The sequence below is a fragment of the Lissotriton vulgaris genome, chromosome 7 (assembly GCF_964263255.1).
Source record: "Lissotriton vulgaris chromosome 7, aLisVul1.2, whole genome shotgun sequence".
NCBI classification, from domain to species: domain Eukaryota; kingdom Metazoa; phylum Chordata; class Amphibia; order Caudata; family Salamandridae; genus Lissotriton; species Lissotriton vulgaris.
The window spans coordinates 588,665,753-588,690,716 of NC_141695.1; the positions used below are offsets into that span (position 1 = coordinate 588,665,753).

General features: G+C 47.1%; 1 protein-coding gene across 4 annotated transcripts in view; it reads left to right on the forward strand.

The window, feature by feature from the left end:
- Window positions 1–1,165: 1,165 nt before the first annotated feature.
- The window catches only part of MXRA7 (matrix remodeling associated 7), a 293,370-nt gene continuing 269,571 nt past the window's right edge, over window positions 1,166–24,964 (forward strand). For 2 of the 4 annotated variants that reach the window (XM_086930679.1, XM_086930681.1), the window contains exon 1: window positions 1,453–2,472. In XM_086930679.1, coding sequence (XP_086786805.1) covers window positions 1,597–2,472 — 876 coding nt within the window. In that variant the 5' untranslated portion in view covers window positions 1,453–1,596. Of the gene's footprint in view, window positions 2,473–24,964 lie in introns of all 4 variants that reach the window. The other 2 variants (XR_015297497.1, XM_086930680.1) reach the window with 2 other exon arrangements.

Here is a 24,964-nt window from a genome sequence, read left to right on the forward strand (position 1 = left end):
GTCTGTGGTTATTTTACGGATTATAGTGTGGACTATGTATTTTGGTTTATAAAGTGTAGTTCTTCTAGGACCCCTGTCACCTATTCCCTGCTAGCTCCTGATCCGTCTGGAGTAATGTGCCTGTGGTAAGTCTGGTACATGATTAGCAGTGGTGAGAAGTCACCCCCCTGGATTACTCATAGTAGCGTGTATTAACTCACCCGGTTCACGCCAAACGCGAGTCATTGGTTTGAATGTGCACGCCAGGGCCCAGTGCGTGTGAGAATCAGGAAATCCAGTGACCCGGGTGAACTGCGCGCTCTATCACAGGTAGGTCTCAGAGTGCACCTCTTATCCACTGGAAGCCGGTTCAGAGATCATAGGGATGAAAAGAAATGTCCACTATCAGAGTCACTTCTGTGGTCCGACTGGGCAGGGGGCTGCGGTTCTGTGTCTAAACGACACCCTCTTTGTGCTTTTACAGCGGAGTTGCCAAGTGATTCCAAAACAACTGGTGCAGCCAAAAAAAAAGGGGGGCTACAAAGTAGAACCATGGGAGTCTTTACAGCAGGGCATTTGGATGTAACCTACTCCTGAAGGATAGATCAAACTCTGAGCAAACTCGGGGAGTGTCTGGTACCCTCCCTCTTCCTTCATTTTTTCTGGAAAATAGGGTGCTAATCCAAAAAGGCAACTTCAGAGGCTCAACAAAAGCTTGTGGTGGATGGTATCAACTCAGGTGGGCAGGCAGCTTAGATCATCTCGTCGCTGACTACCTGGGATCACTGGCAAGTTAACCCAACCCAGTGTTTAATTTAACTGCAACAAAATTCTCCCAACAAAATCTGTGCAGTGCCATTTGTTTGAGATATTCATTTCACACAAAGTTGCATTGTAAGAACTGTAGCTCTGATATTTCAACTCACGTGAAGAGCTGCTAAACAAGGCCTGCTTTCTTAGCACCCTGGTGCATACAGAAGGGAGCCGGCTGCTCTCTAGAAATAGAAACACTGCAAGGGCAGAGCCCGTCATTATTCTACTTCACCAAGCAGGCTCTACGGTAGCAGCCCACACCCAAAGTTTGCCGGGGCGTGGTGGCCTGCTCTCGTGTGCCAGCTGGTTGGGAGGAGGGGAGCCCTCTCTACTTGCTGGAAGGGAGGATCGCTGGGAAATGACGTGATGTTGCGCAGGCACTCCCCTCTCGAGCAGACAGGGCAGGGGATTTGTGCTCAGCAGATGCTGCCGTTCCAGACGCATCCTGCAGCTGATCCAAGAGAGTCTCTCGGTGCTGCGCGCACTCTGCAGCCAGTGCAAACAAAGGCCGGAGACAGGGTCCGGGGACAGCAGAGTCTGTGCTCACTGGGAGCTGACAGAGCCTGCTGATAATCACAGGCGCAACAAAGAGCCTGCCATTTATTTACAAGCAAAAATCAAGGCCGGGCGCTCACAGGCTTGACTCCAGAAGCTGCAAGCACGCACTCGCAAGCAGCTAGAATACGTCAGAGGCTCGCAGGCCCGCAGCCGTCTGCGCCTAGAGTCCGTAGGCAGAGGCTGAGGCGCCACCGCAGGCTGTAGGCAGACAAGTGTTCGCGGAGTCCAGCTTGGACCGGAGCAGAGATGGAGACCGCGGCGGACTTTTACTTCGCCGTGCCCTTCCTGTTCACCGTGCTGGCCGTCATCCTGGCCTCGGTGTTCGTGAAAATGAGGTCAGGCAAAGAGGAGGAGAAGAAGACAGGCGAAGCGGCCACGGGAGAGGCGCAGGGAGAGGAAGATGGGGAAGGGGTAGAAGAGGTGAAGAGGGCAGAAGAAGATCACAGGGCAGAAGGGGGGCACAGCGTAGACGGGGCGCATCAGAGTGTGGAAGGGCATAAGGCAAGAGAGGACCAGAGGGCAGAGGAGGCACGTAAGGCTGAGGAGGTACGTAAGGCTGAGGAGGTACGTAAGGCAGAGGAGGCACGGAGGGTAGAAGAGGCACGGAAAGCAGAGGAGGCACGTAAGGCAGAGGAGGCGCGGAAGGCCGAGGAAGCACGGAGGGTAGAAGAGGCACGGAGGGCAGAGGAGGTACGGAGGGCAGAGGAGGTACGGAGGGCAGAGGAGGCGCGGAGGGCAGAGGAGGCACGTAAGGCAGAGGAGGCACGAAGGGTAGAAGAGGCACGTAGAGCAGAGGAGGCTCGTAAAGCAGAGGAGGCACGGAGGGCAGAGGAGGCACGGAGGGCAGACGAGGCACGCAGGGCTGAAGAGACCCGAAGAGCCGAAGAGCGGAGGGCAGAGGAGGCACGGAGGGCAGAGAAAGATCAGAGAGTTGACGAGCACTGGGCAGACGGGGCGCCTCCATCCCACCGAGGTGTTCGAGTGGAGGATATCGGGGCCAAAGATGCAGTGCTGAGGGTCGAGGAGGAGGGAGACGAGGACGACGAAGTGGGCAGCGCAGGACAGCAGCACCCTGCCCCTGGATCCGGCGCCTCCTGGGCATCGTCCGCGCACCAGAAGCAGGTGAGCTTTTTACCAGCCCCGTGAGTCTGCCAACCACAGAGATAACTGTAACACCCGGAGGCGTAAATGTGTGTGCTCTAAAATTATTTTAATAGTGAGGGTGGTTCCGGGTTTCACTGATCAGTGCACAGAGGAGCAGTGATGTGCCCACCTGTCTGTGGCAGAGTGGGGCTTCACCGCTGCACAGTGGGCAACACTCGTTCTACCTCGTGTCGTGTTTCCCAAAAGTTTAATAATGTACTTGTGGCACTTCGTCCCGTTTAAGAAAGTGCAAGGAGTGGTTTGAGCAAGCAACACCCCGCCCCCTTCGCTCTGATATCGCTCCGCGAGGCGATTGTCATGCTTTCTGCCCCATACTCTTTTCTGACTCATACTTAATTTGAGTACCGCCGCATCTTGGCTATTCTGGAGTGGGCCCTAATGCAAGTGAGGGAAAGTACCCTTCCTCTTGAAACCTGATAGGCAGCAAAATACAGGGATAATTGAGGTGCAGTGGACCCCTCGCACTCCTGAGCCCAGCGACTAGGCCTACCGCGCTAACCAGAGCAACACCCGATTACATAAAATGTCAGAATCAGATCACAGATTCGGGGGTGGACTGGGGCATGTGAACCCAGTTAGTTTGGCCTGTTCGAGTGACTCTGGCCCAATCACTTCTGGTGTGCAAAAAGGGAGGGGGGGGGGCGAGGAGAGACACTGTTCAGCTTGCAATCTGCTTGGAGGCAGACTGGCCGAATATTCACTTTGTAGTTCTTGTGCAACCCTACAGGTAAGCCCAAATTAAAAAAAACTCATCTCACCACGCCAAAACTAGTGATAAACATACGTTTGTTTTTACCCTTTTTTAATTGTATTTTTTCGTGGAGTTGTGGGTTGGGGGCGTGGCCTTTAGCTACTTTACTTCAGTTTAGAGAAATCAAGGAAAGAAATGTAAGAAGTCACAGGTACACAAAAAGACTAGCTTCAGAGTGGGATTGGACAGATGAAAGTGCCTCTCTTGCCACCTTTCATTTGGTCTTGCTCTCCGAGCTGCTCGGGGCTCACAGATGCTGGAGGGTACGACATGGAGATGGGTACTGTGGTGTTCTGCACAAGGTGTGAGGTCAGCAGGGCGGCCTGCTCCCGTGACTTTGGCCCAGGCACTTAACCATTAACTGTGTGCTAGAGGGAGCTGCTGTTCAGCTCACAGACTCCTTGCATTCAGGCTGGCCCAATGCACGCTTTGCAGCTCCAGTTCAAACCTCCAGGTAAGTCCAATGTAAAGGCAGTAAATAATGCTTTTCGCGCACTTAAAAAAGCTTCTCTTGCCCAGTGCTAAACACACTCTAACACACAATGCAAACCAAAGAAAATAGATTAAGCAGTCTCTAAACACTTAGGTCGGGGGGTTGCTTTTTTGTCTTTTTTTATTGTATTTTGGGAGGAGGGGACTTAGCCTTTAGTGACCTTAGCACAGTTTAGGGAAAACAAGCTAAACATGTAAGCAGTTATGCATACATAAAAACAGTGGATGTACAGTGATATTGCACAGCAGAAAGTGCCTGCTTTTGCCACCTTTCTTTGGCCTTGCTCTCCTGCTCAGCTCATTTTGGGCTCGAGGTTCTTCCCAGATCCAGGCTTCTGGCGTGAGCCTGGCAGAGCTTTCTGATGCTCGCCCACACATCATTTTAATATAGCTTGGCATGTGCATGAATCCGCCTCCCGTAAGCGTGGATTCCAGGATCAAGAGGCCTGTCCAGAACACTCAAACTTTCCTTTCACTGGCTCTGTCCCAACCCTACAGGAAAATTAGAAGTTTTGACAAAGATTGGCATCTTTATAACGTTCATTGGGGCTATATATCTTTCCAAGGTACTCGTTCGGCATGCGCTTCGCCCTGCTTGGGCCCAAGAGGATTTACAGAGCATTAGGGGACCAGTTACTGGCCCTTCCTCAGCTACACTAGTGTTGGCCCTTTGGGACACTGGCCTGTGGAATTAGCTCATGATGTCACCAAGGCCTGCCAGGTGACGAAGTCTACCCCAGCCCCAATGGTCTTTTAGAAACAAATGTCCATGGAGCGTACCCTTGCTTTCCTCACAACGCGGCATGTGGCTGCGCCTACTCCTGCCTTTCAGAGACACCGCCTGCACTCCCTCTAGCATGAACCGTGACTCAAATCTACTGCCTCTGCAGCGTTTTCAGAGCCACAAGTCAGTTGAGTCAGCTCCTGATTTCCTTTATCTTGACATGATTGACTTTACCCCAACCCTACCTATCTGTCAGAGTCACATGCCTTTTTAGTCATTACCTAGTTTCTTCTAGCTTGACGTGTGAGTGACTTTACCTCAACCCTACTGGCATGTCAGAGGCATTAATCACCCCAACGTGAGATCTGAAGTAATTTAATCTTCCCCAGATCTGCCGGTCTTCCAGACTTACCATTTGTCAGATCAGGAGATTTTTCTTTTTTTTTTATTTCAATAAGATTTTATTAGAAGAATTTGTAGATACAGTGCAGATAAAGTGGAGGCAATACTATGTCGGTCGGTGTACGCCGGTGAGGTTACAGCAGGCGTCACGCTGAAAGACCAGCTGCTTCCCCGCACAAATCCTGTGTCGTTCGCAGTCTGCGTTCCCTTTCTCTGGGGCCTCGCCTGTGTTAATTCTTTCCGGTCTGAACCAGCGCTGAGCGTGTTCGCACGCACATGGACGTGTCCTGTCACGATTAATACCCGCAGCTCGTCTCTCTGGCCCATCGAGGCTACAATAAAAGCTCCCAATTGGATGTGGGATTATGGGTTTATTCTCCACAGACCGACACCTGTTCGGGTTCGAGCTCGTAGGATGCGCAGGTAGCCTATGTTTGTTCTCATGCACAGCAGCTTCAGGGCTCTCTCTGCCTTATGACTTTTGGGGGAGTTTTTAATGCGCATCATTGACATGTGAGCAGAGGCATCACCCTGGACTGTTTTCAAAATGACGATGCTTGAATGAAAGCGTGCGCACTAATTCACGGCGGAAGCTGCGTTTCACTTGGTTTGCCAAGCTCAGCTTCCTGGTTGTCCAACTTTCTGGAAGTGCACTTTTCGACTGAAAAGTAGGGTGCACCCCTCCCTGCTTGATCCTCCCTGTATGGAATGGAAGGGGTCCCCGAATAGTCAGCACAGATTGCCCTCCGCGGTGAAGAGTGACCAACTCAGAACACCGGCCTTTCACAGGCACACGCCTGGATTGTTACTGACTCTGTCCCAGCGCCGACAGGCCTTCAGCGGCACTGACTTTCCAGGGGCATCTTTCTGATGTGTGCTTACTTTGACTCCGGCTGCCGGGCTACAGAACACACTGGCATGTGACTGACTCTCAACCAAACCTGCAGGTCTTTATGAGAACAGGTTACAAGGCCAGAAGAGCGAATAGTTCTGTCCCGCCCTGGACGACTCAGCCTCAGTATTCCAACATTGTTTTGCTTTGTAGATTTATATAGTGCGGCTTATTGTATTGTATTGTATTGTATTTCCATTTATATAGCTCTTACTCCCCCTGGAGAAGTGTCATAGCGCTTTCCGGAACCCAAAAAGGGTTAATGGTGAATTAGTGAAGTGAAATATGAAATTAATTTGAGTGGTGGATATATTAGTCTGTTATTTGAGTTGAGAAGGATAGTGGAGGGATAGAAGAGGGAAAGGTTTGCCTTTATATAGCGCTTGCTACCCCTGATGAGGTGTTGAAGCACTGTGGTGAAATGAGCGATGCTGAGCATTAACAGCGAGGAGTTTAGCTCCCGTTGTACTTGATATAAACCAATGGTGCATCAGCCATTCTGGGCCTTCCATGGACACCATTTAATCACAACTGAAAGCCACAAACCTCAAGCCTTTTCTACAAATTGTACCTCAACAATAACGCACCAAAAAAATCTAGTACACATACATGAACTCTGCACACCAGTCCTCTACAACTGCACAATTAAAGGAGACTACACAGCAGCAGGCAGAGGTGGTACTCTGCCTCTGGAGATATTTCAGCTCAGCTGATAAGTGCAGGACTGCCCTCCATCCAATATAAGCAGGGCTCGAGTCGGGGGTACACGCTGGTGGACGGTGTCCCCCCACTCTTTTCACAGGTTGGACGCCGTCCCCCCTGCCAAGAAGCTGGGCCCCTCAGACATAAGCTGAACGTGTCCCGGTATAAGTTTCAGACACCGGGACACGTTCAGCACGTGACATCATGTGGTCATTTGCATATTGTCAGTCCCCCCACTTCTTTTTATAGGACTTGTGCCCTGAATATAAGGGAAAGTTCCGGTCCATGCGAGGCAGTGGCTGGGAAAATGTGCAGCCTGGAATGGCCTTTTGGACAGCCTACCACTTTATAAATGCATAATTACCGAGAAAAAAGATTACAAGAAGGACAGGTCTACTAAATACATTCCTTTGAATCTATGTAATACTGTACATATCTATATCATCTGAAGATGACCAAATCGAGTCCCACCTGGTCAAGTGAATAGATACTCACTTTGTAGTGTACAGCTGAAGAGTGGTTTACTCACCGCCTATAAGCGGTGATATACATCAGGCCCTGAGAATGTCTTTGAATCTGGATGCATCAACAAAAAAGTGTTTTATGCATGGAAAAGCAAGAAGGGAAATAGGAGGGATTGTTTTGCCACTTGCATTTACAAATCAGCCTGACTTTTAGGTAGAGATTCACGCTTCTAAAACCATGAGTAGGTTGTTATGTTATGTTATGTTAATATGTACTTCTACAGCACATGTACACCCGTAGGTTTCAAGGCGCTAACTGCAAGGAACACTGGACACAGACTCTACGCGTAAGCTTGTTGGAATAGCCATGTTTTCAAAGACTTCCTAAATGATAGAAGGTCATGGCAGTGTCGGATAAGTGGGGGGAGAGAGTTCCAGAAGGTGGCGGCCAGGTAATAAAAGCAGCTGTCTCCTTGCCGCTTTTTTCTAACTACAGGGACTTTTGCTAAGCCAAGATGGGCAGAACGCAAGTTGCGTACCGGGGTATAGTTAGTGATCATATTTCTGATGAACTTGGGCCCGCTACCATGCAATGCTTTAGAGGTGATACATCCTGTTTTTAAAGCAATCCTTTGTGCCACTGGCAGCCAGTGAAGTTTTTCCAGTCCAGCTCTGATTGATGACCACTTGGTTGCTTCCAGACAAGTCTGGCCGCCTGATTCTGGACTATCTGCAGCCGTTTCAGCAAGCCCGCTGGGAGGCCTAGGTAAAGGTTGCTTCCCTGAATTCTCTTTGGGACCATATTTCACAGGTCTGGTGGGCTACCTGTGCAGGGGACCTTTGAAAGATTCTTGTGACTGCTAACCAGTCTAAGGAACTCAGTCTAGAGTGAATGCTTATGTTTAGCACCTCAAGTTCTCAGCTTGCTTCCCTTACTCCTCATATTTCAGATGGTAGACCACGTCCTCTTCAGGCACAGCGGCGAGATCCACCTCAGAAGTATTACTGACATCACTCTTGCTTGACCTTGTTATATTGACAACCTGTTCCTCGGACCATGCAGCCATGGTAGGGTCGGGGCGTCAACATAATCTTTGATCCTGTAAAGTCCATGTCACCCTTAAGGTTATCCAGGCGCTGTACATGGGCAAGGGGAGGTTAAGTGATCTGCCCAGAATCACAGAATGTTGCAGCCGACGCAGAGACTCGAATCCCGATCCATAGCTCCCTAGGTGACATCCCTGGCCGCTGCGCCACAATATCCCGCCCTTCGACATTCAGGGGCACCGACCTGACATGATTTAGTCTGCCATAGCCCTAGTGGCTTTCAGAAACACCAGCACCATCTGGGCCAGTCTGCTCCTTCACCCTGGAAGCAAATAAAAGCCACACCCAAATAAAGCAGAGACAACGCCAGGTGTTTTTTTTAAAGTATCTAGAACATGCATTGGAGACGAAATGAATCACTGGACCTCTGCCAGACACAGAGAAAGAGGGGCGTGTTCAAACACAGGCCTGACTCATAAACAGACATGATCTGAATGTGTGAGTAACAGACGGAGACCTCAACTCTCCCACTCCCTAACTTCAGAATATTTATGAACATTAATGTGGTCCATCACTGAACTGCTGTTCCATAATGTTTCTAAATGCTCTGAAGCAGCAGAGATGTGGCATTGTGGGGCTATAGGTAAATGGAAATAAACTATCCCACGCTGTGCATTATAAGGATATTGGAAGTCACCAGGAGTTCTGGGACTCTAAAGATGAAGGAGGCCGGCGACTAAGCTCCCTTTTAAGGTGGACGACTGAGCTCCCTTTTAAGGTGATAGAAGTGACTTGCAACATCCTTCTAATGTAGGGCAGGGGTAGGGTTATTCCTTATTTTATGGCTCCTGGTTTTACGGTATTTCTTTTTTTGGACGTTTCCGTCTGTATTTTTGCATATTTATTTTTTTCTCAGTTTATCTGTATTTAGCCATATTTATTTTGTGCTTAGTGTAAAAAAAAATGAAGCTACAATGAGTTAATTTCCATATTTATTTACTCGACTAATGTTTACTCACGTTTAAATATCCAATGGATTTTTGCTATTTACAGTTTAATGCAGTAATTTCAAACTATTTGCATTGTAGAATAGCTTAAACAGTTGTGCTGATGCGGGTAATTAAGTTTCATTAGGAAACTTTTTTTTTTGTAACTCCCCTGTCAATCAGCACAGTTATTGATTTAGAACTAATGATTGACAGTAATGAGTATCGTCCAAACCTATTTTCTATATTTATCCATAATTTAAAATAAATACAGACAGGAACATGGATGGTTTCTGTCTGCATTTATCTGTACAAATCAGCAAATAAGTCAATCAGGGAGCCTTGCTTATAATACATGGTCACATTTGCTCCCTTACTCTAGACTGATGCAATTCATGGTGCCTTAGTTCTTCACATGAAAGAAATAGTACGTCGGCAGATATGCAGAACTAAAACAGAATATGCGGTGTATAATTAAACACATTGATGTGTATTTAGTATTGTGTTGCAATCATATTAGAAACAGTACAATATACGCCATAATCAGTTCGCTGTGATGCAGAATGTGTAGTAACAAGCAGAGAGATTCCAGCTTTAATGTAATGAACTAGGAAATAAGCACAGCGTGACAGCGCTAAATGTCTCCTTTCTGCTAATCACTGTTCATTTCTGGAAAACAGACCAGAAGAGCCTCTCCCTTGGCTGCTGGCATTGTGACATCGCAACTCAACTGTAATAACTTACCACATTTGAACAGCCTCGTCATGGTCTGGCTTGACAGTGCAGCTGTCGCCAGACAATCATGTGAGAACCACCAGGAGAGGAGCTTTTTTGCTCCACCCACATTTTGGGAGTCAGAAGTTTATCTTTTGATTGGGCCAAAGTTGTGTGTGCCCACAAAAAAGTGGTTGGCCTGCACACAGGTGTGATCATTTTGTTTATTTATCCAGCCTGAGTGTAAACTTTCAGGTACACACACATGCCATTGTAATGCCATTAAAGTTTCTTTTATAACTAGCTAATGTTTGGCATTTTTCTCTGGCAGCAGCCCAGATGGAAGAGGCATTCATTAACGTACATGATTTGTATGTCTGGCTTGACAGTACATTCATAAGTCAGACCTATTGGCATTGCGAATGCCTGGATTACAGGTGACTAATGTTGTCACAACTCGACTCTAATAAGAACATTGCAGGGATTACAGGCTTCTATGTATTACAATATGAGTTAAATATAGACAATAATAGCTCTCTGCATCCTTGTCTGGACATGAATGAGATTGTGCTCACTGTGGTGGTGCAGATAACATCTGCTTCCGTTTCCCACCCCTCGAGCATTCTGGCAGGTGTTACAGGGGCGGAGAATTACAAATGAGAGGGTGCTGCTTGAGTCGGTGCTTCAAAACCACTGGAAATACCACTGCAGTGTTTCCATAGTTTGTTACCTCGTTTGTGGCATTACAGATGCAGCTCAATCCACCTCGGTGCCAAAGGGAGTAGTCTGGCAAAACATGCTGGGCGAAGCCCTCGCCCTGCCCTCCGCACATGACAACAAGGGACCTGGTTAAGGAACAGTCGTCAGCCATCAAAAGACAAGCATGCAAGCACCCACAAACCCTCAATCCCTGAAAGATCAGCATGCAATTCCCTGGCTTGTAGCATGTGAAGGGTTCTCCCAGACCACCATGTGTTAACTCTGGCCCTTATTTTATCTTTTGGAGGGTTCTTAAATTCTCTCTACCTCAGTGTCATTTTCTAATAGCCCCACCACACTTTGTCTCGTGATTTGAGTTAACTACCTCGAAAGCCCTAACAGCTGGCTTCCTTAACCCCACCACCCCTTTCTTCATAGTATACGCCATGACACCTTCCTGCCATCCTTGGATACCACTAGGCACATTCATGTCAATATGTGACTTAGGTGTAATATTTTGTTGCATCTTTCAAAGCATGGACTGTGTTGGGCGTGCCCCATCACCCACTAATCATCCACCATCACCCTCTATATGCAAACACTGCCCCTGATTAATGTTGGTTCGTATTGATTAAAGAGAAGAACATAATGTTAGGGAGGATTGTGATGTGCTAGGTGTAGGAGTGTGTGGGCCAAGGACTTTATTAATTGTCCGTCCCAAGGAGGCTTATATTTGGCAGCTTAATTGGCCAATTACATAGTTTCAGTGCAATTTTCACGTGTGGGCGTGTACAGTGTTCATAGAGCGTAGTTACATCAGGTCAACAACAAACCCTGCCCCATAGCATACCAAACATCCCGCAAATAACACACAGACACCAGTGTTAGATTGGGAAAACTTGCTGCAGGTTTATTACATGCAACATTATGTAATCACAGTGGGTTATCTTACGGGCGATCCAAGGGCAGGCTGCATTCTCGCCATCTGCCCGCCTGATGAGCCAATCGGCACGGTGGCGAACCACCCATCTGCTGCGCCATTATGGTAATACCTCTACTCACGCCCCTTGCGGGGCGTTTCTAGGCAAACCCCCGGTTGCACAAGCACACAACCGCCCGAAGGACTACTGGGGCGCCGACACGGGTTTCCAGACTTCCCATGAGGTTCCAGGTTAGGCTCTGGCACTCCTATGTGCCCGCTGAAGTACAGTGCTGCACCTCTCTGCTTCCGGATCGCCCTGTAACTCCGCCTGCAACGAAAAAGAACACATTAAAGTACCCCCAGTACTCCCCCCATAGCTGACACTCAGGGTAAGAGGTAGGGAGGGAAAAGAGTGTCCTGTGACCCGACGCACGACGTCCTGAGTGGCAAAGAGGCTAGTAAAATGGCGAGGGGAGGATATATACCCCTCACCTTGTCTGCCGCCCAGGACGCGCGTCACCGGCCCGCCCACCCTCCAGCCGGGCACCACCTGCCCGGGGAGGAGTGGATGACCAGAGTAGGGGGGGCGGGGAAAGCCCTCTGGGACTACGGGGCCTCCCTCCCTCCCTCCCGCCACAGGGTGGCCTCGGGCAGCCACATAGTCACATCAGGTCAACAACAACACCCGCCCCATAGCACACCCAACATCCCGCAAATAACACACAGACACCAGTGTTAGATTGGGAAAAGTTGCTGCAGGTTTATTACATACAACATTATGTAATCACGGTGGGTTATCTTACTGGCGATCCAAGAGCAGGCCGCATTCTCGCCACCTGCCCGCCTGATGAGCCAATTGGCACGGTGGCGAACCACCCATCTGCTGCGTCATTATGGTAATAACTCTACTCACGCCCCTTGCGGGGCGTATCTAGGCAAACCCCCGGTTGCATAGGCACACAACCGCCCGAAGGACTACTGGGGCGCCGACACGGGTTCCCGGACCTCCCATGAGGTTCCAGGTTAGGCTCTGGCACCCCTATGTGCCCGCTGAAGTACAGTGCTGCACCTCTCTGCTTCCGGATCGCCCTGTAACTCCGCCACAGCCCGGGCGACGGACCCCGCTGCCGCCCGGACCCCACCATGTGTTAACTCTGGCCCTTATTTTATCTTTTGAAGGGTTCTTAAATTCTCTCCACCTCAGTGTCATTTTCTCATTGTCCCACCACACTTTGTCTCGTGATTTGACTTCACTACCTCGAAAGCCTCTAACAGCTGGCTTCCTTAACCCCACCACCCCTTTCTTCATAGTATACGCCATGACACCTTTATGCCATCCTTGGATACCACTAGGCACATTCATGTCAATATGTAACTTGGGTGTAATATTTTGTTTCATCTTTCAAAGCATGGACTGTGTTGGGCGTGCCCCATCACCCACTAATCATCCACCATCACCCTCTATATGCAAACACTGCCCCTGATTAATGTTGGTTCCTATTGATTAAAGAGAAGAAAATAATGTTAGGGAGGATTGTGATGTCCTAGGTGTAGGGGTGTGTGGGCCAAGGACTTTATTAGTTGTCTGTCCCAAGGAGGCTTATATTTGACAGCTTAATTGGCCAATTACATAGTTTCAGTGCAATATTCACGTGTGGGCGTGTACAGTGTTCATAGCGCGTTTCCAATACAATTACCACAAACACAAAACACTTCATTACTCCACCCTGAAATAATAAGTGGCACTCAACCTACACTGTCTCAAGAGAGGCAGGTTCTGAAGAGACAAGTGAGACAGCTGTGTCTGTGTGAGAGAGAGAGAATGAGAGGGAGCTACAGCCGAGACGATAGAGACAGATTCTAAAGAAACAAGTGAGAAAGATACAGCTGTGTGCAGTTCGTGTGTGTGAGAGAGAGTGAAAGCACGAGAAGGAGCCACAACAAGAGACAAGTGAGAAAGAGACAGCTGTGTGTGCGCCTGCGTGTGGACGTGGCAGAGGGAGGTAATGCGAGAGAGCTAGAGCAGAGACGAGAGAGATAAGTTCAAAAGAGACAAATACGTAAGAAAGACAGCTTTAGGCACGTTTATATGTGTGTGTGAGAGACAGCGAGAGAGAGAGAATAAAGAATGGTACAGCAGAGACAAGAGATTCTAGAGAGAATGGATTCTAAATAGGCATGTGAGGAGGAAATAGCTGTGTGTGTGTGAGAGCGAGAGCATGAGTGAAGCAGAGCGGAGGGCAAAAGGATGTAACAGAATAAAGTTATACCTGCCAACTTGAAGAACAATCTCAGCCTGTGAGGAAGGGGCGTGGCTTCTTGGGTAGGACTCCCGCCGAGAAGTACATACGAGGGACCTTTGAATCCCCTACTCCTCTACTCCCCCCTGCCCCTACCCCTCCACCCCCCCAAAAAGTTGCTGAGGCTGGTCCTGATGTCCTGGAGTATTTTCACACCCCTTAATGGACGTCTGCAGTTCAAAGCCTCAGAAAATGATCAGGAAAACCACTATTTACAGTGGTTTTCATCTAATTTTCCTGCCACTGTGTGATATCGGCTCCTCATCGGGAGACTGTGTGATAGGAGCTGATATAGTGTCGAGGTCTATAAAAGTAATTAGGAAGTGTGGAAAACCACTACTGTTTGTTTTAACAAAATGAGCAATAGTAATGTGAAACAAAACAAGTAAATAAGCCCAATGTAACTAACCTTGGGCATATCCCTTTGCAGGACGAAATTCCTCACTCACCAAAGGTGACATGCTTCATCATTTGGGTTTCAGAAAAGGGGGTGGTGATGAACAGAGTGTCTGAATTAAGCAGACCACTCTTACCCAGTCCAAAGATCAGGGCTTGATCCATCACCGTTATTTATCTCACTGCACCATCCCAGCTCAGAACCTGGCTATATGCAAATCAGTCTGTCCCTGGCCCAGTGCATCATGGGAACATGGCAGACTAAACTACCAAGCCAATTCTTCACCAGAAAGGAGACAAGCTACCGGGGACCGGTTTCTGGCATTTCAGCCGTCTTCGGCCCGGCTTGCTTGAATCCTTGCTTGAAGCACCACCCCCTTTTCTGAATCATCATTTGGGATTCTCCTCCCAGAGGAAAAACCTAGTTCCTCTGGAGGCTACAACCCCCTCTCTGAGAGGGAGGAGCTCAGGGATGGTTTGATATTATATTGGATGTTCTAAATCCGCAAATGTAGAGCTAATAGTATGAGTGAGGGCGCAGCACAAACAAAAATATTATCAAAACTGATAAAGTGAAAATAAAACTAGCTCAAGGACATTCAAAAATCTTTATTGTGAGACCTAATTCGCCAGGGTTAAAAGAGCAATGCACCAGCGGTCTAAATTCAAAACCGCAATGGTCAAGTGTAAACTAATTGCTCAACATGTTTCAGCCATATAGCCTATAAGTAAGCTAGGCTTTCATCAGGACCTAAGGTGCTGCTGTGCTGTTGTGGTGCCCAATTAATGCCCCGCCACAATGGTGGACGCCTGGTCCTTTTAACTATCACCCCTTCCCACCTCTTGGTCAACCTTTTCCTTATCAGCCACAACCTCAAATGTACCCAAACCAGACTTTTTTAGGATATGGCTGTGGCAGGTCCAGCGGGAAGAGGCGGAACAAGCAAGCACAGGTCCATTGGACAGACAATCCACCGGCTCGCTCAGCTCGGGTTGTGAAGGAGAATCAGGCAGGACAGAGCTCTGACACGACCTGGTTATAAATTTGAGCAGCAAGACCTTGAATCCAGATGAACTATCTCTCCTTAACAAGGGATTTGGTTTTGTACCTTCATATCAGGGTGATACCTTCGAGATCAAACAGGAACTAGCCCAGTTCTTTAGTAAAATTTGCCTGAATTTCTTCTTTCGGAGCAACACCCTTGATTCAACTGAAGATCTGGATAGAAACACTTTTTTAAGAAACAAATCTACATTTGACCCACTTACTAGTCAGATTCCTCCTCAAGTTCTCACCTTTGAGAAAGCTGTCGCTTCCCAGGTCAACAATATTTGTACGAATGAGAGTAGTCAGTATCAGAACCTGAACAAAAGAGAACGGCAAGCTTTGACATCTCTTACTAAAGATGAATCTATAATCATTAAACCCGCAGATAAGGGGGCAGCAATCGTGATAATGGATATTTCCTCCTACCGAACAGAATGTCTGAGAAAAATGCAAGACGTTCGATCTTACAGACTATTGAAAGAGGACCCCACTAAGAAATTGCAACAAGAGATTAAGATCTTAGTAGAAGAAGCGTGTTTTAACCACTGGATCACCGCTAATGAAGCACAATTCCTGGTTAAAGCCTATCCTATAGTGCCTTATTTTTACACACTACCGAAAGTGCACAAGAGCCAGAGACCTTCTCTTGGCCGTCCGATCATATCTAGACAAGGATCGCTTCTAGAACCTCTGTCCTCATTTGCAGACCACTTCTTGCGGCCTTTTGTTGCCAAGATGGCTACCTATCTGAAGGACACTGAGGATGTTCTCACCTTGGTGGATGACTTGAGCTTTGACATAGAGGAGGACTACCTTGTCTCTTTTGACGTGGCGTCACTTTACACACGCATTCCACAGGATGAAACTCTCTGTGCCATCGAGACTCTCCTGTTGGATAACCCTCCAGATTCCATCACACCAGTATCCTTCATCATCGCTTGTGCCAGACTGGCAATGAAGGAGAACTTTTTTTCAGTTTGAGGATCAGCTGTTCTTTCAAATGTCTGGTACATCGACGGGGAGCATTTTTACTCCCAGCCTGCTAATCTGTACGTCCATGTTTTTGAGCCGGAATACATCTTCAATATTAACAACCCTTATAGAGAGCACATACGTGTGTGGAAAAGATATATTGATGATGTCTTTGTAGTCTGGCGAGGCACATCGACATCTCTTACTGAATTCAAGACTTGGATAAACAGTTGCAATGTATTTTTGAACTTCACTTGTGAATATAGCAAAACCCATTTACCTTTTTTGGATATCTTGATTTCATCTTTTGAAGGGGGCCTGAGCACTGAATTGTATAAGAAACCGATGGCCAGGAACTCCGTTTTTTGATGTATGGCAGTTATCATCCCCAAGCACTACGGGATAACTTGCCATTTGGGCAGTGAGGGATTTTGTCTTGTAAAGGGATATGCCCAAGGTTAGTTACATTGGGCTTATTTACTTGTTTTGTTTCACATTACTATTGCTCATTTTGCTAAAACAGCCAGTAGTGGGTTTCCACACTTCCTAATTACTTCTATAGACCTCGAGATTTCGTACAGTTATTTGTTCTTGTTTTGGGGATTAAATCCTGTGTGGTCTTTAAATCTTCCCCAGGACCCTCCACTTTGAACCGTTTATTGTTACAGCTGATATAGTGTGTCACACGGTAGCACCGTGTGAGTTGACAGGTATGATAAAGTGTATGTGTGTATGACTGAGAGAGGGGGAGAGTGAGAATGAGAAAGAACTACAGCAGAGATGAGAGAGTATGAGGAAACAGATGACCAGGGTAAGGAAATGCAACAAATGAATAATAATCCATATATGTAAAGCACAAACATATCACCCCTTAAGGATTCAAGGCGCTGGGGCTGTCGAGGCAATTAAGTGGACTATTGCCTAGAGTCACATGATGCTGAGCTAAGCTGCCACCAGCGATTGAAACCTGAGCCCCATGCTCCGGAGTCAGCCACTCTGGCTGCTGCGCCACACCTTTCCCCAATAAAGTAGGAGAAAACCACAGAGCAAAAAGGGTGTGTGTGTGTATGTGAAACAGAGCCAGAAATGATAAAGAGTCAGGTGCGAGAGAGATATCTTTCAAAAGAGACAGATGAGAAGGAGAAAGCCCCAAAAGAGGTCAAGAGAAAACAAGACTAAAGACCCAGACGCTGGTGAAATTGAGGAGAACAAAAGCATTTAAGATATGCGCTAAGTGTGCAATTGTGCAAGGCCCCAACTTTCCAAGGGACCCCCTGGTAAAGTGATCTTTCTCCTTCTCTTATGACACATATGTTGATTACTCTATCAGAACCTCTCTGCTTATCTCTATCTCTGATTTCCTGTGTCATTTTTAGGAAGTTGGGGTTTCAGGAAATACTTTCACCTATTTTATTTCGCAAAGTTAACGTATAATTCAATATTTTTTAGCATCATGTAGGTTTGAGTGAGCAGAAACTAGTTAATACAATTCACATTCCTTCCAAACAGGTGGGTCCAAAATCCTAAAGATGATATTGAAGGGGTACAAGCAGCCAGTATGAGACAGGTGTACATTTAAAACAAGTCTGTAATGCTGGCATGTGTATTTACGTCCATGTATCTGTATAACTGTCTGTATACACATATGGCAGGTATTTTCTTTTTTGCTTTTTACAGTGAAGCATCCCAGTAGGTCAGTCCCACTAATCCAGATGGAGATTTGAGCAAGTAACTGTTCTCTCCTACATAATCTAGGGCAGTACAATGTATGTAGCCATCTCTAGCATGATATGATTATCGTGTGTTCCTTGACATGTATATCTGTGAGATGTATAATGTATTTTTTGTGAGGCAAAATCATGCGTACATGTCATAGTAAAATGATCGGAGCATTCTTTTTTATAGAATAGTTGGCCCATTCCTTGTCTGTTTTATATCTTTGCTTTTTGAGTATTAACACGAATTTAAATGTTTAAATGCTTTTTTTAAAGTTCACTTCAATGAAGCGGTTCGATTTTTGGATAGCCTAAGGACAAGCAGGGCTGGTTTCTTGGAGCAGGCTTGTCACCCTTGAGTAGATGTGGTCTCCACTGCTATACAGATTCTCTTTTGGGTTTTTCCCTCTCCTCCATTTCAAAATTTTGGACCCAAGCAGATCTACCGGGCTGCCATCCATAAAAGTATGTAAACGTCCATTCATTTTTGAGTCTTCAGCAGGTACAAAACCCAACTGCACATAGACAAACCCTCTCTGAAAAGTTTAGTGACTTCAAGCACTTTGGGGATACAGCACTTGACACAGACTTTGGTAGTGGTAGTGTCTACAGACTCTCCGGTCTTGTCTTTTCAGGTATTTAGTTTGGCACTTTTGTTGACATTGATATTCTTGACTTGCATACTTATAAGGCAAGATTAGGCATCTTGTTGAGAGTAACACCCCCAAGTGGCAGCAAAGAGCGCCCATCTCAAAGCTACAGACACAGCGACTTGTGTGAGCAGGGCGAGGGCTGGGGAAAAAGCTGACGGCGCCTATAATTTTTGCACCCTCCTATGTTCTAAGGGTGAGTTTTGAGGGCAAATCAGGAACTCAAAAAGCCTTTCAGAGATAAATTTGGCATTACTGATGTATGCCTCCTGCATGCATGCTCCTGCATATCATATTGTCCATACATTTTGACTCTAAGGTACATCTCCTATCTCCCCTGGGGCTGTTATTTCATCTCATGCAATTAACTCTGGACCACTAGACGCCCCCTATCCAGCTCATATTTTCCATCTGGTGGCACCGATATTTATGCTTCCCTACGTCAGCTAATACATTCATCCTATAGGTCCAGTAAACTGCTGGAAGAGTGGAAACATGCATGTTTAGTTCTGGTTTTAAACAAAAACACTCTAGACCCTGCAATGCGAGGAAACTGTCATCATATTTCCCTTCTTGCACTCTGTGCCTGAGAAGTAAGTAAAAAATCAACTATCTCAGCCCATTTCCAACAGTTCTTAGCTCAGTCCCAGGTGATCTGGCTTCTGTCGGTCTCACAGCCCAATGGTTGCCCTCATTGCAGTCCGAAATGTGTTGAGAATGATCTCAGACCAAGGAGGGATCGCCGCGCACATCCTCCTAAACCTCCGTGCAGTGGCAGCTGCTACGGAACGGGGGTGGTGCGCGGGGTGGGGGAGGATAAAAATAAATTAAAAAGCTTACTTACCTGATTACAGCCACAGCTTCTCCTCCATTCTCATCTTTTCCTGGCTCCCGGCAGCACACAGGCTCCCCTAAGCCAATCACAACGCTGCAGTCACCTGCATGTTTGGCTGCTCAGACAGTGCTTGGGGGTGGAACTGTTCTCCACAAGGCTGAGCAACACAGCCAGGTGGAGAAATGCTAAGTGCGCATGACTGTTAGGCCGGTCCAAGACAGGCAGTGTCAAGCGCACTTATGGTGCTACATATTTCCTCTTCTAGGTGACCCCTAACCACTCCCAATAACCTGGCCCCGTAGCACGTACTAAAAATAAAATGATAATAATGTGTTATTATCAATTTATTTTTTCTCTTTCCACTGCTCTGAGAGCAGTGGGGCGATGCTCCTCTGCGTTAATAGGGGAGCTGCTGCTGCCTCTGTGCTGTACCTGATGCTGTTAGCGACTCTGTTCTGACAGACAAGATGGCGGGTGTTGGGGATGGCAGAATTACACCGGAGTGGGCAGGGCTGGACTGAGAACTAAAACCGATCCTGGTAAACTGCTTGGCCGGCCCCCCTGAGGGGGTGAGGGGAGTGTAGCCGAGATGTTTGTTAGGGCCGGTTTCAGCTGATTTTGTTGTAGGGGGCAAAATTGGGGGCCCACTGTAACAAAAACGCACCCCAGAGGCCCAAAACTGGCCACCATCATGGCGGCCCACCGGGAAAATGCCAGGTGCCCGCTACGGTCAGTCTAGCCCTGCAAGTGGCGTGCTCCTTTATGAAAGGTAGGGCCAAGCCGTCATGATGCCCCCATTTAGGTCTACTACCTACTCAAAAAGGACTGCCACAAGGATCTCCTTTGACCCTGCACTTTCAATCTTGACATGGTTTCGTGGGCAAAGGTGACCCAAGATTTCCCACTGTCCTGCAAGTGCATCTTTCTGAGCCTGGATGGACAACGCTTTAACAACAATCTTTCCTATTTACCTCGCATTGCTAAAGTATCTGCTAACTGCTTCTGTTATTTACATTTTTTAAGGACCTTCCTACTGTTGTCAACAAAATATTAGACGCAGCAATATGCAAGTAGCCTTGGTCCTTCTCCATTAGGAACAGCCCAACTCGAACTGCAAGTCACTCCCTCCGAACTGAAACACACGCAAACCAAGACCGTTTTCGCCCTGATTGTGGTTCGTTAGTCAGGTGCAAGACTGGTTTTGGGTTGCCTGTGTTCCGGTTCTGGGAGGACTGCCCTAGCAGTTCAGATTGGATTGTTCCTATTGGGGCAAGGTAAAGACTTATTTGCATATGGTTGGGTCCAAACTGAAGTGGCACGTGGGACCAAAAGAACGATGGGTTGGAATACGGCCCCAAGCAAATGCCAGTGATTAAATTTATTGCAAGCATTTTGCCTTGGAGTCTTAATCCAGAGCTTGAGGGACTGCTTAATTTGTGGAATAGCTCGGACCCATGAGGACAATATTGGAGTGAAATGTAGTGGGGGTCTTCATCAAACCCTGCATGTGGGCCCCTGAGGTTCTGTTATGCCACTGAACCGCGGTGGACAGTGAGTCCATGATCTTAGATTGAAACGGGAATGGCTTTTTCTGCTCCTGGCATCATGCCCCCTGAATGCCCAGCCCAGTGACTCACAGGACAGACATTTTAGGTGCAGTTGTTGCTGGGGAGGGTCTGTTGACTGAAAGCACTTAAGTCCCTGACTGGCTCCTCTGTTCTAGGAGTGCGGCGAATTGGCGTGAGTTTGAGCTAACATTTTTCTTCGCTGAGCACTGGGCCTTGAAGAGTGGTTTCGGTGCCAATAGGGCACGTGCTGGGACTGGCGAAGCCTTGTGCCTATGTGGGGAGGGAGCGAATCTTTACAGGGCTAGCATGTGACCCCTATAAATGTAATTAAAGTGATACTACACCATGGACAGTTTACTGACAAGCGAAGGACTTTAAGTGCTGCAGCTCCTGTCTGTGCTGGGCACCGGCAGCAAAAAAACAGTAGCAAATTCAATTGGTCTGCCTTGCATATTGAGCATGAACAAAGCATTTAAAAAGCCTCTTTCAGTGAAAAAACAAAAAAAATTGCTTATGAATAAAAGATGGTTCCTGGCATAACGGAAATTACAATTACACATTTCGCAAATTGCAGTAAATTGCATTTCGACTTTTTTACGTTCACAACAGCAGCACTGATGAGCAGAGTATTATCATATTTCATATCTTCAAGGAGGAGGATTTCACTGGCTACACATTAGACTTTAATTGCCTCTTAGTTTCATCCTTAAAAAGGTGGGATGGCAACATCTTCATTTTATGGCATATATCAACAGGATCAACCCTTACTTTTTACCAAAACACTTAGTTTCTGTATTCAGTACATCTTTGGCATATGGGATGTAACGTGTGAATATTCAGTGCATTTTTTAGTTTTAAATTAAAATCGCTCTTGTGTGTTGCAATGCTCATTCCTTAAGAGGCAGAAAGCTACACTAAACAGCAAAGTGCAAGAGGTGAGAGAGAAATACTCCTCTCGGCGGAAACAAAGCTCACTCTATATATATTTTAAAGCATTGATAACAATAGTTCTTGCCGACAGCTGCGCACAGTGGAGCAAGAAGGTTGGGACAGGCATTCCATGGCCCAGTAAATTGTGGTCAGGGGAGGGATTATGTGGCATACACCTATAGGTTGGTAATTAAATAGCACAGTAATTTCCATGGACAGGCATTCTTTGAAAAGCAGCTGATAGAAGGTGTTCTGTGGCATTGTAACTAAGAAATAGTCATTTTTGCAAATTAACGAGTGCAAAGCTGTTCCGTATCAACAACCTGAGAGCCAAGCATCTGTAGCCCTTTAACTCCTGGATTCTGTACCCCATTAACCCCTGGGCAAGCATTATATAGAATAGTGTCTGTTTGACATATGAACATTCTGTGGTACATTAATTGCCTGAATGCGCTTTTTAATGAACAATCGGAAAGTATAACATCGCCACCTTCCCTATACAGTCCAGTTGCCTATCACAACCACCATATTTCTTTCTTGAAATCTTAAAATGCAGTTCAACTACATTCAGCACATCATAGTTGTCTTCCTAAAATAGAACAATCCGGTTTAGTTGTTTGAGACTTACCTGAGGAAAGGATAGGTGTGTTCCTGGAAACTGCCAAACCATGCGTAACCAAATCAACTATTACATGTTTGCTTTTTGAAGAACAGGAAGAAGGAGCAGTACCAACCTCCCTCAAACCAAGAACAAGCACAGTACAGTCTGCAACAGTGCCATGCCAACCGAGATGAGCTACGGATGACCAGCCTGGAAAATGGGGAAAGGGGTCAGTGTGGGAGGGCAGGGGAGTCTCTGTAGTACAACTATGAATAATAATTAGCTCTCCTGTATGCATGGTTCTGTGCCTTAAAGAAACAGAGAATAAGTGCTGGGGCTCAAAGTTTGGCTCAGAAGCACGTGCCCTTTGCTACAAAATACCAGGTTGGTGGTCTCAAATTTCATAGTACTGGGAGATTTGAATCTTCATTTCAATAATCCCTCAGATACTATTGCCACTGAATTAACTAAGGATCTTGCGGCATGTGAACTGAATTTGATAGTCTCACATCCCACCCACTCTAAAGGGAACCTTCTAGACCCTATATTTTCAAACATTGTGGACTTAACATCAGCCGAGCCATACCCTATTCCTTGGACAGATCATATGCTCATCCCCTTCACATGGAATATGCCCATACCCGGTCCAGCAAAACTGCCCAGTAAAACTCTGAGTAGGCGGTGGACAAAATTAGACATGAATGAGTGGGTAGAGGCACTGAACACAAGCGAACCCCAGGCCAATCAGGACATTGGCAGGGCTAATGTGGAATTTAACCAATGGATTGAATCATCATTGGATAAGGTGCTTCCAAAAATAAACATCTCCAAAAAGAAAGGCTCCACTAAACAACCTTGGTTTACTTCTGAGCTAAGGTCACTAAAACAAGAATGTAAACGGTTGGAGAGACAGTGGCGAAAACATTTTGAGGAAGAGAGAAAAACCAAATATAGACTCTCTCTAAAAAAATATAAATCTGCTCTTAACGTGCCAAATCCATCTTTTTCGCAGAAAAAATAGAGATCTCTGCCAATGCCCCAAGAGAGATGTTTAAGATAGCTAACTCTCTGTTAAAAGCCCCCGACCCGCCATCACCACCACTCTGTACGGAGGAGGCTGACGCTCACTGCAACAACTTGGCAAATTTTTTTGCTGAAAAAATTCAAAAGATCCTCCTGTCCCTCCCTCCTCTATCTTTGGAAGAACCGATCCTTCCTTTGCCAGATGGTACTGATATCACTCTGCCTTGCCTTTCTCTCTTTTCCCCCCTCAGTACTGAACTTTTACCCTCACTTTTCAACTCTGTAAAAAGCGGGTCTCCGCTAGACCCAGCCCCTATGAATATTCTAAAGCTGGCCCTGCCTAATATCAGTACACACATCATCCATCTAGTTAATACCTCACTTGAATCAGGAAGGGTACCCCAAGACTGGAAATTGGCCATGGTTAGGGCCCTGTTAAAAAAGCCTCATCTCGACCCCCAGGACTTTTCCAACTATCGTCCAATTTCCCTGCTCCCTGGCATTAGTAAACTTGCCGAGAAATGGGTAAATAAACAATTAGCATCCTTTTTGGAGACCCATTACCTGCTCCATCCAACCCAAACCGGGTTCCGGAGAGGACAGGGAACGGAGACGGCACTGTTGAGGGTGGTAGAGGACTCCAGGAGGATTCTGGACGCAGGTGGCAGCGCGGCCATTATCCTCCTGGACCTCAGTGCCGCCTTCGACATGGTGAACCACCGTGTCCTCCTGTCTCGTCTCAGAAAGCTGGGCGTCAAAGGCAGGGCACTCATGTGGCTGGAGTCCTTTCTTGGCGATAGATCTTTTAAGGTCTTTTCAGAAAATAGCTGCTCTCCATCAATGCCATTACAGTGTGGGGTGCCACAGGGTTCCTCCCTTAGCCCCACACTGTTTAATGTTTATATGGCGCCCCTGGCGGAAGTAGTAGCTCCCTTTGGGATCCAACTGGTAAGCTATGCTGACGACACCCAGCTAGTTGTCTCTCTCAATCAGGTGGAATCCCCCCCCTCCAGGCTTTGCCGTTGCCTGGAGGCAGTAGCAAACTGGATGGACTTGTCCCACCTGAAATTGAATGGAGGAAAAACAGAGCTGATGCTTTTAGGAAAACGAGCCATATTCAACAACGTGATACATTGGCCCTCCTGTATGGGTCCAGGACCCACCCCAAAGACCGAGATAAAGAGTCTCGGGTTTTGGTTGGACGCAGAGCTTTCATTTAAGACCCAGGCAAGGAAGACAGTGGCCACCTGCTTCGGACTGCTGAAAACAATTCGGAAAATCCTTCCTCAGCTACCCAAAACAGCAAAGAAAACCACAGTCCAGTCCCTTATTTTATCCAGGCTGGATTATGGAAATGCGCTCTATCTTGGAGCCCCCGTGTCGGTTATCCGGCAACTTCAGGTTGTCCAGAATTCCGCAGCACGGCTACTCACGGGCACTAGCCATCGTACATCAGCCAGGCACACACTCTGCACCTTGCACTGGCTCCCCATAAAGGAGCGAATCCATTTTAAGACACTCTGCACGGTCCATAAAACACTCTATGGGAGTGGGCCCCCATTCTAGACGACATGATCAGACCATACAAACCCACCAGGAATCTTCGCTCGAACCAAC